General features: G+C 36.0%; 1 protein-coding gene across 1 annotated transcript; it reads left to right on the top strand.

Annotated features, from left to right (window-relative positions):
* Nucleotides 1–1,092: 1,092 nt before the first annotated feature.
* LOC148944439 (E3 SUMO-protein ligase ZBED1-like) lies at nucleotides 1,093–1,923 on the top strand. The gene has a single exon (XM_089099929.1). It carries the CDS (start codon nucleotides 1,093–1,095, stop codon nucleotides 1,921–1,923), a length of 831 nt encoding a protein of 276 aa, XP_088956055.1.
* The last annotated feature ends 14,060 nt before the right edge of the window (nucleotides 1,924–15,983 follow it).

Genomic DNA, 15,983 nt, shown 5'->3' with positions numbered 1-15,983 from the left:
TAATTAGATAGTGTCACAGCCTCTCCTGGGTGTACTCGGTTGATGTGATTATTCTTTAGGCAGATGCGTTTCCAACAACTCGTATAACTTGGACTCTACCGCCTAGACTCTAGGCGGTAACACTGTCTTGACTTTGAAATCTTATTAATATCAGAGTATTGTCTTGCTACATGGCTCTTGGACTAGTAGATAACATTTCTGTAAAACAGATTGGCAAAATATGATATTTTGCCAAATAATTGATATTTAGAAATTTAGCTGATAATATACTGTAATTTTTCATCATTTTCTTTTGCTTATTGATCTAGAGTACATAGCAAAATCCAACCCTATATGCCAACTCGAATCCCCAAATTTGGTCCATTATTTGCTGGTTGGTACTACCACTTTATTTAACAAAATGAGTTCCATTGGATTCTATTTGCCTCTGAATGTTTAATATATTGCAAGTCCAGGTCTCTACCAGTTTTTGAAAAATGCCAAGTCCTTTGTGGGAATATTTTACAAAAGTATCGGCTAAGACTGCACTATGCAAAATATGCAAAAAACGTGTTGCTACCTCTGGAAATACCACCAACATTAATGCTCATCTCAAGACAAACCACAAAAAACAATACCAAAGCATAAAAGGAAGTACATCGGCCGGGGGTGCCAGTGTTAACCCTGATTCTGATTCGTATCCATCTGATGATTATCATGATTCAAGTCAAATTGTCCCATCACATAACCAAAACTCAACCAGACCTTTGAGTCAAGCTAGTGACCCTATCCAAGTTACCCGTGATAGAAGTGACCAGACTGACTCAGGAACACCAAGTGCAAAGCAGCCGAGAATTGACTCGTTGCTACAGACCAAGTACAGTGCAAAGCACCCTAAAACTGTATAAATGAACAAACTGGTTGTGAAATTCATTGCAAAAGATATGCAACCCCTCTCTGTTGCTTCAAATCATGGGTGTATTGATCTTGGGCACGGTCTTGACGCCAATTATACTTTACCATCCCGAGCTAAAGTGACAATAGATCTTCTCCCTTAAATCTATGCTGTAGAGAAATTGAAACTGCAGGAGGCGCTAAAAAACAGTAGGACAGATGTCCCTTACCACAGATATATGGACCTCCCGGGTAACTGAGGGTTTCATGGCTGTCACTGTACATTACATTGATAAGAAAGGCTGCCTCTGCAGCAACATGCTTACTACTGCGAAAATTGAAGAAAGGCATACTGCTGATGCTATCACAGCTCATCTTCTGAAAATTGCCACTGAGGGGGGGATTAAGGAAAAGGTTGTAGCTGTAGTTACCGATAACGGAGCAAATGTGGTACGGGCTGTAAAGGATGCTGCATCTGCTGTAGGTAAAGGCTGGAGACATGTTTCGTGCTTCGCATATACTCTGAATTTGATTGTGAGGGGTGCTATTGATGATACTACTGACTTGTCACCTCTTGTCCAAAAAGCTAGGAACATAGTCAGCTTTTTCAGACGTAGTGTTGTAGCTGCCGACAAGTTGCGCCAGATTCAGATCTCTATTGACAATGTTTGCACCAAAAAACTGATACCTGATGTGACCACTAGACAGAATTCGCCTCTCACTGTGTTGCGTAGTCTACAAGATTTGAAAGAGTCAGTACCAAGTTTGCTCGTGCTTCTCGGTAAAGTAGATCTACTACTCACTGAAAGTGAGTGGGATGTTATTTCAAACGTGATCGCGGTACTTACACCTTTTGACGAGGTCACAATCGAGCTCTCTTCTGAAAGCTATCCCTCCATCTCAAAAGTCCTGCCTTTATCCAAGATTTTGAGACGCCACCTTGTTCAGGTAGATTGTGGTGGATTTTCAAATGTCGCCGAGGACTTCCACAAGGCTTTGATGGAGAAAATGCAAGCTAGGATTATAAGCCTCGTCAGGTCACACCCGTGACGATTGCCACGTACCTTGATCCGCGTTTCAAGAAAATGTATATTTCCGCTGACGACCTTGTCTCGGTTGAGGGGAAAAGAGCAAGAGAGATGGATTTGACCTTGCTGTCTGCTGAATCCGTAGCAGCAGGTACAAGTACCGTCACAAACCCCGCGAGACAGCATCGACATGCTCATGACAGTTTGTGGGGCTCACATGACGAAGTTCTGGTAGTCAAATCAGGACATGGTTCGACAGCAGCCGAGTCTATCATGGCTCTGCAGCTTTTTAACAGGGAATCTGTAGCTTCAAGAAAAACGGATCCACTCAAGTAGGGGAATTCTCGCAACATGGGGTCTCAGAAATATCTATACGAGGTTGCCATGAAATTTATGTCTGTGCCCGCCTCCAGTGTCCCTTCTGACAGAGTTTTTTCCAAGGCCGGTCAGTTGATCACCGAGTGGCAAAACCGACTCTCTGGGAAAAACATTGACATGTTGCTGTTTTTGAATAGCCAAATATAGCCGCGTTTTTTTCTTGATCCCAAGTAGTTTCATGTCTGGGTTTTCGTGATATTCTTTCATATAATCAAAGTTGTTTTTTTCATTGTTCAATGTTGTATTATTCGAAGTTTTTATAAAAAAATGATGCAAAATACTCTTTAGCTACGATTTTCATTATTTAACTTTGCCAAAAACAAGAGTGTATCGGAGCCAAAAACGGTTCTGAAATATCGATATCGATATATCGAATATCGAAAGTGAAAATATCGATATATCGATATATCGAAAAATCGAAATATCGCCCAACACTACTTTTGATTACCAATCCAATGAGCATCCACTGAAGTGTAAATGACCACGCTTTCCATAAGATAAACCTTATATGTCCCCAGGGCATAACTTACAACCCTTGCCCTGAGGGCTTTGGGGGTTGTCATCCTCAAAGAGACAATTTACAGACCTTTCCACAACGTTGAACAAAGAGTTTATAACAAAAAATTAATCAGAAGTGTTTGGGGAAATGATGGGTGTGGGAGGGGGATATTTGCCCTCCGATCACTCTCAACTATTAAAGGGGGTACTAGTCTTCTCAATTTCCAATCGAATGAGCCCTTTTTGAAGTTTCTAAGACAGCGCCTTCTATATGAACCTTATATGCGCCAAGGGAATAACTTACAACCCTTGCCCTCTAGACTAGCCCTAGCCCCCGCCTTCTCAACACTAGCCCTCTCAACTTCCAATCAAATGAGCCCTTTTTGAAGTTTCTGCGACAACTCCTTCTATACGAGGTACCCTGGTCTAAAAAAAAATTAATGCATTGTGCCATTATGATGGAGAGTTTAAAATTTTAAATTTAGTTTTAGAGTTTTAAATTTATGGATGGAACAATTTTAGAAAAATAATTCGTGAAGTTGCTGATGGTGACCTTGTACAAAAATTATCTGAGCGATAGATCATACGAAAATAAGAGGAATATAAAGAAAATAGAGAAAGCATCCCAATATGAACTAAGGAGATGTGAAGTGGAATCCATGGATAAAATTGCCGGGGATCTGGAAGATGCAGTTACACGGCATAATAGTAAAATATTGTACTGACATGTTAATACACTGAGAGGGAGTAGTCAACCTGGACTGGTTCCAGTTAAAGATAGGAACGGGCCACAATTAGTGATAAGGAAAGAGTTAAAGAGAGATGGGCAGAAAGTTTTGAGAATGTGCAAAACATGGATAGAGTTAAAGGAAAAGCTATGGAGGAAAATAAAAAAGTTTGTTACTTCTTGAATGTGAAGGAAGATTAATTTGGTCCGGAAGAATTAGTGACAGTACTAAAAGGATTAAAAATAATAAGGCCCCAGGTGCTCATAGTATGGTAAATGGGTTTCTTAAATGTGGCGGTTACGAGGTTTAAAAAAAGTTACTGAAGATTGTGAATTTGATTTTCGAAAAGGGGAAGTACCTAGAAATTATAGGCAAACCCTAACTAAACCACAGTATAGGAAAGATGTTAAGAGTGAGTGTTGTAATTATAGAGGTATTAGCCTGGTTTCCGTAGGTAGCAAATTGCTTTGTATGATGATACTTTTTATACTTAGAGATGCTACATACAAATTATTAAGATAAGAACGGTGCGGTTTTAGGAAGGGCAGAGGATGTATCGACCAAATTTCACTTTTAGTTTAATAATTGAGAAGTGCCTGAGACATCCAACACCTTTAGTCCTTTAGTTCTATTTATTATGAGCAAGCATTTAATTCAGGTGATAGAAGAGCTTTAGCGAACGTCTTATCCTTGTGTGATGTACCGGACAAATACATAAAAATGATTAGGGCTATGTACGAGAAAAAAGAAATGAGGTTCATAGATGGTTTCGTATTAAACCAGGAGTTAAGTAGGGTTTTGTCTTATCTCCATTTATATAGGTAATTTTGAAGGACTTTGTCTTAAGAAGCACAAGAAAGACAATGCGTGGACACGGAATCAATTGGAGAAGTAAAACTTTCCTGGACTTGGATTATATATGATGATTTAAGCATCCTAGATGAATGTATGAACAAAATAAATGAACTTTTAGAGGTTTTGCAAGCTCACGGTGCTAGAATAGATCTAAAAATTTATGTTAAGAAGACTAAGTCACTAACACTAGGAATAAGTGAAGATGAAAAGGTTGCTTTCAGTAACGAAAAGATTGATCAAATGGACAGCTTCACTTACCTTGGTAGTATTACTAGTAAGGATGGTGGGAGCCGCAAAGATGATAAAAGTAGAAAAGTCAAGGCTCAGGATGTTTTTTTCACGGTTGAAAAAAGTTTGGAAGAACATGAAGACAAGTCTGCGAACCAATATTAGAATTAGGAAGCTTCAGTAATGACAGTGGTCAAACTGGTTCTTGCTAGATGCTTCTGAAGCATGAAGCATCTAGCAAGATTTGCTGGATGTTAGTAGAGATGCCTTATTGACTCGTGTCACCACACCCTATATGGGCATAGAACCACGTGGTTTATGGATTTTGTCAGTGAGAATGAAAAAACAGGAACTTTGTCACATTTATGTCTGTTTTCATGGATGGTTATGTGTGTTGGTCGATTTATTTGATGTTTTTCATGGATGTTTTATGGTTTTTGTCAGTGAGAATTTGAAAAAACAGGAATTTTGTAACATTTATGGATGTTTTTATGGTTTTTGTCAGTGAGAATGAAAAAACAGGAGCTTTCTGACATTTATGTCTGGTTTTTGTCAGTGAGAATGATAAAACATGAGCTTTCTCACATTTGCGTCAGTTTGTTGTCAGTGAGAATGGAAAAACAGAAAATTTATCACTTTCGTGGATTATTAAGTCTAATGGAAGCAGGTCAGTGACACTTCCTTCTTTTTGTTGCTCAAGGCAAATGTTATGAGTTTCCAGAAATAGTATTTGTTGTTGTTGCTCGAGCCAAATGTTATGAGTTTCCCGGAAACAGTTAGATTACGTGTTTCCTTCTCAGCCAATCAGAGGGCTTGCTTACATAACAATTTGACCTTTAGATTTCGTATATAACGGACATGCAATGTGATTCAATTATCAGAAAGTATTTTGACATAATGGAGAAATTTGATGAATTAGAAGCATTGGCAACCTCAATTTACCATGTAAGTTCCGTTTTTATTTTAAAAATAAAATTATTTTCCGTGGTCCCCCTCCAGTCTATTCAGGTAAATACCCCCCCCATACAATACAAACATCACTTTACAATCTTTATACTCGAAAGAAAACATAAAAGGTGTTCTTTTACCCACAAAACCTAACCCCCCCCCCATCCATCATTGTTTTTACAACCAAATTCTCGCAAAAAGAAATAATTATCCTTTCGAAAAATTTAGCTTTTCCATATTGTAATCTTTCAGTGTCTAACCATTTCTCTTTGACATTTTAGCGATTTTAACTATAACAATTTTCCTAAATTTAGGGGAGGGGGGCTTGAATCCGTGAGTTTTGTTGGGGAGGGGGTTAGCGCTTTTATTAGTGACAAAATAGAAATGAAAGATTGTTTTTATCATAATTGTTTTCTACTTCGTTGTGCGAACCATTTCTCATTGACATTTTAGCGATTTTAACTATAGCATTTGGATAAAAGGTAGTAAGATATATTCGTTATTGATCTGGCATGCGCTTGAATAAAAAACTGAACGTTAGTATAATAATGCTTTGAGTTATTTCTGATAAAAGTTGAATTTATTATAATCAAACTATGATTTTCAGAGTTTAGGTTGCTTTCGACAAAGATTTATCTTTACATACGGCAAATTTCCACAAGGTGATTGATCCATGGTCCTTCCAAATGTGATAGAAGCTACTACACCCTGCTTCAATCTCTTTTTACGTATTCAAACTGAATGTTCGTATAACAATGCTTTGAGTTATTCCTCAGAAAATTGACCCCTCCAAATATTTACTCAGAGGAGCGGTTGCTGAAATATAAAACGTTACTTATTTGCCAATCATTTTCATAGTTTTCAGGTTGGGATCATTGAACACACTCCCTCCTTCTCAATTTATTCTATGAAAGTGAGCTGTGTTTGTTAGAGTTTCAGAAACATTACATATTTATTTCATTTAAACACTTTTTTTTCAGATATAATAATGTTTGGTGTGATTGACACAGAATATATTGGTCTGAAATATTCCTCATCTGGCATTATTTTCGAAGCAGCTTTCTTACTCCTAGACAATCAACGACGTGAAATTCATTGCTATAAATGGAACATCAGATAGAATATGTATAAGTACGAGAAAAACAGATGGAGTCCTACACTAAATTTTATAAATCGAAATGGCTTTTACGCTAAAACCATACGACCACATAATGAAAATGGCTATGAAATAAAACATGTACAAGAGGAAATGCAGGAAATATGCAGTTTTTTCGGTGCGCAAGCTGTTTATGTTAAGGGAAACGTGCCAACTGATAAACTCTTACTAGAAAAATGTGATAAAAACATAGCTTTATTCAATTTGGAAGACTTCAAATATGAAAAATACCTGCATTCAGTACATGACCCAGAAGATGAAGTTAGATATTTCGCTCAATGGATACCGGAAAAGATACCTGACATGGAAAAATGCATCAGATATCCAAAGTCCTAAACTTGGTCCTCCTCATATCAAATGGATTAAGCTTCTTTTTTTTTAAATATGTCATTATTTTTTTTTAAATTGTTTTTAAATATTTTTAAGAAATAAATATATTAAGACTCAACCGTTATTATTATTTAGAATATTACATCGCCAAGAAAATTATAATTTAAGATTAAACATGTAAGGGAACACACTTTAAAGTTCAGCATGTTGGAGAACCCTAAATAGTCACCCCTAAAAAGGTAAGTTAACCCTATAAGGTTAAAGAATTTCCCTGAAATTACACTTTCAGATCCAACAGGTCAGGGTACAAACTTTCAGGTTCAGCATGTAGGAGAACCCTAAATGCTCATCCTTAAAAAGGTAAGTTAACCCTAAAAGGTTAAAGAATTTCCCTGAAATTACACTTTCAGATCCAACATGTAGGAGAACCCTAAATGCTCATCCCTAAAAAAGGTAAGTTAACCCTAAACGCTTAAAGAATTTCTCTGAAATCACACTTTCAGATTCAGCATGTAGGAGAACCCTAAATGCTCATCCCTAAAAAAGGTAAGTTAACCCTAAACGCTTAAAGAATTTCTCTGAAATCACAGTTTCAGGTTAGGTTAGGTAGGACCCCGACCCACACTACCACAACCCCGAAGTAACCCCCGGCCCCAGAGCCCCCGGGCCCCCAAAGACCCTCCGGACCCCGCAATACTTTTCAAAAGACATTTCAGAGCAAGTTCCTTCTTAATGTCCCTCCTAAACCCATTTTACAAGTTGAAGTACCCATACTTTTCACCCACAACTTTACTTTACAGCTTTTGAATGCTCCAACACCAAGCAATACTTTTCAAATGGCATTTCAGAACAAGTTATTTTCTTAATATCCTTCCTAAACCCATTTTACAAGTTGAAGTACCCATACTTTTCACCCACAACTATACTTTACAGCTTTTGAATGCTCCAACACCAAGCAATACTTTTCAAATGGCATTTCTGAACAAGTCATTTTCTTAATGTCATTCCTAAACCCATTTTACAAGTTGAAGTTCCCATCCTTTTTACCCACAACTTTGCTTTATATCTTTTTGAATTCTCCAACTCCGAGCAATACTTTTCAAAAGGCTTTTCACAACCAGTTCCTTTTCTTAATGTCCCTCCTAAGCCCATTTTATAAATTGAAGTACCCATCCTTTTCACACACAACATTACTTCACAGCTCTTGAAGGCCACAACACCAAGCAATACTTTTCAATGCATTTCACAACAAGTTCTTTTCTTAATGTCCCTCCTAAACCCATTTTACAAGTTGAAGTACCCATCCTTTTCAACCCACAAAATTACTTTACAGCTTTTGAATACCCCAACACATAGCATTACTTTTCAAAAGGCATTTCAGAACAAGTTATTTTCTTAATGTCCCGCTTAAACCCATTTTACAAGTTGAAGTACCCATCCTTTTCACCCTCAACTTTACTATACTGCCTTTTTGAATGCTCCAACACCAAGCAATACTTTTCAAATGGCATTTCAGAACAAGTTATTTTCTTAATGTCCTTCCTAAACCCATTTTACAAGTTGAAGTTACCATCCTTTTCACCCACAACTTTACTTTACAGCTTTTTGGATACCTCAACACCAAGAAATACCGTTCAAAAGGCATTTCAGAGCAAGTTTCTTTCTTAATGCCCCTTCTAAACCCATTTACAAGTTGAAGCATTCATCCTTTTCACCCACAACTTTACTTTACAGCTTTTTGGATACCTCAACACCAAGAAATACTTTTAAAAAGACATTTCAGAGGAAGTTCCTTTCTTAAAGTCCGTTCTAAACCCTTTTTCCAACTTGAAGTACCCATCCGTTTCACCCGCAACTTTACTTTACAGCTTTTTTGGATACCTCAACACCAAGAAATACATTTCAAAAGGCATTTCAGAACAAGTTCCTTTCTTAATGTCCATTCTAAACCCATTTTCCAACTTGAAGTACCTATCCTTCTCATCCACAACTTTCATTTACAGCTTTTTGGATATCTCAACACCAAGAAATACTTTTCAAAAGGCATTTCAGAGCAAGTTCCTTTCGTAATGTCCCTTCTAAACCCATTTTCCTACTTGAAGTACCCATCTGTTTCACCCACAACTTTAATTTACAGCTTTTTTGATACCTAAACACAAAGAAATACATTTCAAAAGGCATTTCAGAGCAAGTTCCTTTCTTAATGTCCCTTCTAAACCCATTTTCTAACTTGATGTACCCATCTTAGTCACCCAGAACTTTACTTTTAAGCTTTTTGGATACCTCAACACCAAGAAATACTTTTCAAAAGGCCTTTCAGAGCAAGTTTCTTTCTTAAAGCCCATTCTAAACCCTTTTTCCAACTTGAAGCATTCACCATTTTTACCCAAAACTTTACTTTACAGCTTTTGAATGATCCAAAACCAAGAAATACTTTTCAAAATGCATTTAAGAGCAAGTTCCTTTCTTAATGTCCCTTCTAAACCCATTTTCCAACTTGAAGTACCCATCCATTTCATCCACAACTTTACTTTACAGCTTTTTGGATATCTCAACACCAAGAAATACCTTTTAAAAAGACATTTCAGAGCAATTTCCTTTCTTAATGTCCCTTCTAAACCCATGTTCTAACTTGAAGTACCCATTCTTTTCACCCACAACTTTAATTTACAGCTTTTTGTATACCTCATCACCAAGAAATACTTTTAAAAAGGTATTTCAGAGTAAGTTCTTTTCTTAATGTCCCTTCTAAACCCATCTTAAAAGTTGAAGTACCCATTCTTTTCAGCATAAAACTTTAATTTACAGCTTTTTGAATACCTTAACAGCAAAAGAAATACTTTTCAAAAGACATTTTAGAGCAAGTTCCTTTCTTAATACCTCTTCTAAACCCATTTTACAAGTTGAAGCATCAATCTTTTTCACCCCCAACTTTACTTTACACCTTTTTGGATTCCTCAACACCATGAAATACCTTTCAAAAGGCTTTTCAGAGAAATTTTTCTTAATGCCCCTCCTAAACCCATTTTACAAGTTGAAACATCCATCCTTTTCACCCAAAACTATACTTTACAGCTTTTAGGATAACTCAACACCAAGAAATACTTTTCAAAGACCATTTCAGAGCAAGTTACTTTCTTAATGTCTCTACTAAACAAATTTTACAAGTTGAAGTACTTATCTTTTTTCATCCAAAACTATACTTTACAGATTTTAGGATACCTCAACACCAAGAAATACTTTTCAAAGACCATTTCAGAGCAAGTTACTTTCTTATTGTCTTTTCTAAACCAATTTTACAAGTTGAAGTGCATATCTTTTAATCCAAAACTATACTTTACAGCTTTTAGTATACCTCAACATCAAGAAATACTTTTCAAAGACGTTTTCAGTACAAGTTGCTTTTTTATTGTCCCTCCTAAACCCATTTTACAAGTTGAAGTAACCATCATTTTCAACCCACAACTTTACTGTTAAGATTTTTGGATACCCCAACACCAATAAATAATTTTCAATGGCGTTCAAGAACAATTCATTTTTTTAATGTCCCTCCTAAACCCATTTTACAACTAGAAGTACTTATCTGTTTCACCCAAAACTATACTTTACAGCTTTTAGGGTACCCCAACACCAAGAAATACTTTTCAAAGACCATTTCAGTGCAAGTTACTTTCTTAATGTCCCTCCTAAACCCATTTTCCAAGTTGAAGTACTTATCTTTTTCACCCAAAACTTTACTTTACAGCTTTTTGGATACCTCTACACCAAGAAATACTTTTCAAAGACCATTTCAGAGCAAGTTACTTCTTAATGATCCATCTAAACCCAATTTAAAAGTTGAAGTACTTATCATTTTCACCCAAAAATATACATTACATCTTTTAGTATACCTAAATACCAAGTAATACTTTTCAAAGACCATTTCAGAGCACTTTACTTTCTTAATGTCTCTCCTAAACCCATTTTACAATTTGAAGCACTTATGTTATTCACCCAAAACTATACTTTACATCTTTTAGAATACCTCAACACCAAGAAATACTTTTCAAAGACCATTTCAGAACAAATTACTTTCTTATTGTCCCTCCTAAACCCATTTTACAAGTTGAAGTACTTATCTTTTTCACCCAAAACTATACTTTACAGCTTTGGGGATACCTCAACACCAAGAAATACTTTTCAAAGACCATTTCAGAGCAAGTTACTTTCTTAATGCTCCCTCCTAAACCAATTTTCCGACTTGAAGTACTTATCTTTTTCACCCACAACTCTACTTTACAGCTTTAAGGATACCTCAACCCCAAGAAATACTTAGGTTAGGCTAGATTAAGTTAGTTTAGATTAGGTTAGGTTATCCTACTTACGCTTCACCTAGGTTAGGTTAGGTGAAAGACAGGCAAAAAGTTAGGTGAATGGTTAGGTTAGGATAGACTAGATTAAGTTAGGTTAGTTAAGTTAGGTTAGGTTAGGTTAGCCTACGAACGCGCGCGGACGTAGGCTAACCTAACCTAACCTAACTTAATCTAGTCTATCCTAACCTAACCATTCACCTAACTTTTTGCCTGTCTTTCACCTAACCTAACCTGGGTGAAGCGTACGTAGGATAACCTAACCTAATCTAACCTAATTTAATCTAGCCTAACCTAAGTATTTCTTGGGGTTGAGGTATCCTTAAAGCTGTAAAGTAGAGTTGTGGGTGAAAAAGATAAGTACTTCAACTTGGAAAATGGGTTTAGGAGGGACATTAAGAAAGTAACTTGCTCTGAAATGGTCTTCGAAAAGTATTTCTTGGTGTTGAGGTATCCCCAAAGCTGTAAAGTATAGTTTTGGGTGAAAAAGATAAGTACTTCAACTTGTAAAATGGGTTTAGGAGGGACAATAAGAAAGTAACTTGTTCTGAATTGGTCTTTGAAAAGTATTTCTTAATGTTGGGGTATCCTAAAAGCTGTAAAGTATAGTTTTGGATGAAAAAGATAAGTACTTCAAATTGTAAAATGGGTTTAGGAGGGACATTAAGAAAGTAACTTGCTCTGAAATGGTCTTTGACAAGTATTTCTTGGTGTTTAGGTATCCTAAAAGCTGTAAAGTATAGTTTTGGGTGAAAAAGATAAGTACTTCAACTTGTAAAATGGGTTTAGAAGGATCATTAAGAAGTAACTTGCTCTGAAATGGTCTTTGAAAAGTACTTCTTGGTGTTGAGGTATCCTAAAAACTGTATAGTAAAGTTTTGGGTGGAAAAGATAAGTACTTCAACTTTTAAAATCGGTTTAGAGAGGAAATTAAGAATGTAATTTGCTCTGAAATGGCCTTTGAAAAAGTATTTATTGGTGTTGAGATATCTTAAAAGCTGTGAAGTATAGGGTTGGGTGAAAATGATAAGTACTTCAACTTGTAAAATGAGTTTAGGAGGGACATTAAGAAAAGAAATTGTTCTGAAACGCCATTGAAAAGTATTTCTTGGCGTTGGGGTATCCAAAAAGCTGTAAAGTAAAGTTGTGGGTTGAAAAGGATGGGTACTTCAACTTGTAAAATGGTTTAGGAGGGACAATAAGAAAGTAACTTGTTCTGAAATCGTCTTTGAAAAGTATTTCTTGATGTTGAGGTATCCTAAAAGCTGTAAAGTATAGTTTTGGATGACAAGATATGTACTTTAACTTGTAAAATGGGTTTAGAAGAGACATTAAGAAAGTAACTTGCTCTGAAATGGTCTTTGAAAAGTATTTCTTGGTGTTGAGGTATCCTAAAAGCTGTAAAGTATAGTTTTGGATGAAAAAGATAAGTACTTCAACTTGTAAAATTGGTTTAGAAAGGACATTAAGAAATTAACTTGCTCTGAAATTGTCTTTGAAAAGTGTTTCTTAGTGTTGAGTTATGATAAAAGCTGTAAAGTATAGTTGTGGGTGTATAGGATGGACTTTTAAACTTGTAAAAGGGGTTTTGGCGGGGTATTAAGAAAAACTGATCTAAAATGCCTTTTGATATGTATTTCAGGTTGTTTAGTAATCAAAACAGTTTTAATATAATTTTGTGGGGTGAAAAGGATTTATGCTTCAACTTGTAAAATGGTTTTAGAAGAGGTATTAAGAAAGGAACTTGCTCTGAAATGTCTTTTGAAAAGTATTTCTTGGTGTTGAGGTATCCAAAAAGCTGTAAAGTAAAGTTGTGGATGAGAAGGATGGGTACTTCAAGTTGGAAAATGGGTTTAGAAGGGACATTAAGAAAGGAACTTGCTCTGAAATGCCTTTTGAAATGTATTTCTTGGTGTTGAGGTATCCAAAAAGCTGTAAAGTAAAGTTGTGGGTGAAACGGATGGGTACTTCAAGTTGGAAAAAGGGTTTAGAAGGGGCTTTAAGAAAGGAACTTGCTCTGAAATGCCTTTTTAAAAGTATTTCTTGGTGTTGAGTTATCCAAAAAGCTGTAAAGTAAAGTTGTGGGTGAAAAGGATGAATGCTTCAACTTGTAAAATGGGTTTAGAAGGGGCATTAAGAAAGAAACTTGCTCTGAAATGCCTTTTGAACGGTATTTCTTGGTGTTGAGGTATCCAAAATGCTGTAAAGTAAAGTTGTGGGTGAAAAGGATGGGAACTTCAACTTGTAAAATGGGTTTAGGCAGGACATTAAGAAAATAACTTGTTCTGAAATGTCATTTGAAAAGTATTGCTTGGTGTTGGAGCATTCAAAAAGCAGTATAGTAAAGTTGAGGGTGAAAAGGGTGGGTACTTCAACTTGTAAAATGGGTTTAGGAGGGACATTAAGAATATAACTTGTTCTGAAATGCCATTTGAAAAGTATTGCTATGTGTTGGGGCATTCAAAAGCTGTAAAGTAATGTTGTGGGTTGAAAAGGATGGGTACTTCAACTTGTAAAATGGGTTTAGGAGGGACATTAAGAAAAGAACTTGTTGTGAAATGCATTGAAAAGTATTGCTTGGTATTGTGGCCTTCAAGAGCTGTGAAGTAATGTTGTGTGTGAAAAGGATGGGTACTTCAATTTGTAAAATGGCCTTAAGAGGGACATTAAGAAAAGGAACTGGTTGTGAAATGCCTTTTGAAAAGTATTGCTTGGAGTTGGAGCATTCAAAAAGCTGTAATGTAAAGTTGTGGGTAAAAAGGATGGGAACTTCAACTTGTAAAATGGGTTTAGGAATGACATTAAGAAAATAACTTGTTCTGAAATGCCATTTGAAAAGTATTGCTTGGTGTTGGAGCATTAAAAAGCTGTAAAGTATAGTTGTGGGTGAAAAGTATGGGTACTTCAACTTGTAAAATGGGTTTAGGAAGGATATTAAGAAAATAACTTGTTCTGAAATGCCATTTGAAAAGTATTGCTTGGTGTTGGAGCATTCAAAAGCTGTAAAGTAAAGTTGTGGGTGAAAAGTATGGGTACTTCAACTTGGAAAATGGGTTTAGGAGGGACATTAAGAAGGAACTTGCTCTGAAATGTCTTTTGAAAAGTATTGCGGGGTCCGGAGGGTCTTTGGGGGCCCGGGGGGCTTTGGGGCCGGGGGTTACTTCGGGGTTGTGGTAGTGTGGGTCGGGGTCCTACCTAACCTAACCTGAAAGTGTGATTTCAGAGAAATTCTTTAAGCGTTTAGGGTTAACTTACCTTTTTTAGGGATGAGCATTTAGGGTTCTCCTACATGCTGAATCTGAAATTATGATTTCAGAGAAATTCTTAAAGCGTTTAGGGTTAACTTAACTTTTTTAGGGATGATCATTTAGGGTACTCCTACATGTTGGATCTGAAAGTGTAATTTCAGGGAAATTCTTTAACCTTTTAGGGTTTACTTACCTTTTTAGGGATGAGCATTTAGGGTTCTCCCACATACTGAACCTGAAAGTTTGTAACCTGACCTGATTGAACTGAAAGTGTAATTTCAGGGAAATTCTTTAACTTTTTAGGGTAAACTTACATTTTTAGGGGTGACTATTTAGGGTTTTCCATCATACTGAACTTGAAAGTGTGTTCCCTGACATGTTGAATTAGAAAGTATAATTTTCATGGCGATAGACTAATCTGAAGAATAAAACTGTTGAGGCTTAAGATATTTATTGCTTAAACATATTTAAAAACATTTGAAAAAAAATAATGGCATATTTAAAAAAAAAGAAGCTTAATCCATTTGATATGAGGAGGAGCAAGTTTAGGACTTTGTACATCTGATGACATTTTTCCATGTCAGGTATCTTTTCCGGTATCCATTGAGCGAAATATATAACTTCATCTTCCGGGTCATTTACTGAATGCAGGTATTTTTCATATTTGAAGTCTTCTAAATTGAATAATGCTATATTTTTATCACATTTTTCTAGTAAGAGTTTATCAGTTGGCACGTTTCCCTTAACATAAACAGCTTGCACACCGAAAAAACTGCATATTTCCTGAATTTCCTCTTGTACATGTTTTATTTCATAGCCATTTTCATTATGTGGTCGTATGGTTTTAGCGTAAAAGCGATTTCGATTTATAAAATTTAGTGTTGGACTCCATCGGTTTTTCTCGTACTTATACATATTGTATCTGATGTTCCATTTATAGCAATGAATTTCACGTCGTTGATTGTCTAGGAGTAAGAAAGCTGCTTCGAAAATAATGCCAGATGAGGAATATTTCACACCAATATATTCTGTGTCAATCACACCAAACATTATTATATCTGAAAAAAAGTGTTTAAATTAAATAAATATGTAATGTTTCTGAAACTCTAACAAACACAGCTCACTTTCATAGAATAAACTGAGAAGGAGGGAGTGTGTTCAAAGATCGCAACTTGAAAACTATGAAAATGATTGGCAAATAAGTAACGTTTTACATTTCAGTAACTGCCCCTCTGAGTAAATATTTGGAGGGGTCAATTTTCTGAGGAATAATTCAAAGCATTGTTATACGAACATTCAGTTTAAATATATAAAAAGAGATTGAAGCATGGTGTAGTAGCTTCTATCACATTTAGAAAGGCGAT

This window comes from Artemia sp. Qi Xiang Cuo, chromosome 14 (assembly GCF_049724085.1).
Source record: "Artemia sp. Qi Xiang Cuo chromosome 14, ASM4972408v1, whole genome shotgun sequence".
In the NCBI taxonomy this organism is placed as follows: domain Eukaryota; kingdom Metazoa; phylum Arthropoda; class Branchiopoda; order Anostraca; family Artemiidae; genus Artemia; species Artemia sp. Qi Xiang Cuo.
The sequence above is the reverse complement of the archived record's forward strand: the minus strand, read 5'-3'. Positions and strand labels throughout refer to the sequence as shown.

Coding starts and splice junctions, on each gene's coding strand:
- LOC148944439 (XM_089099929.1), top strand. CDS start 1,093: ATGTCCCTTACCACAGATATATGGACCTCCCGGGTAACTGAGGGTTTC.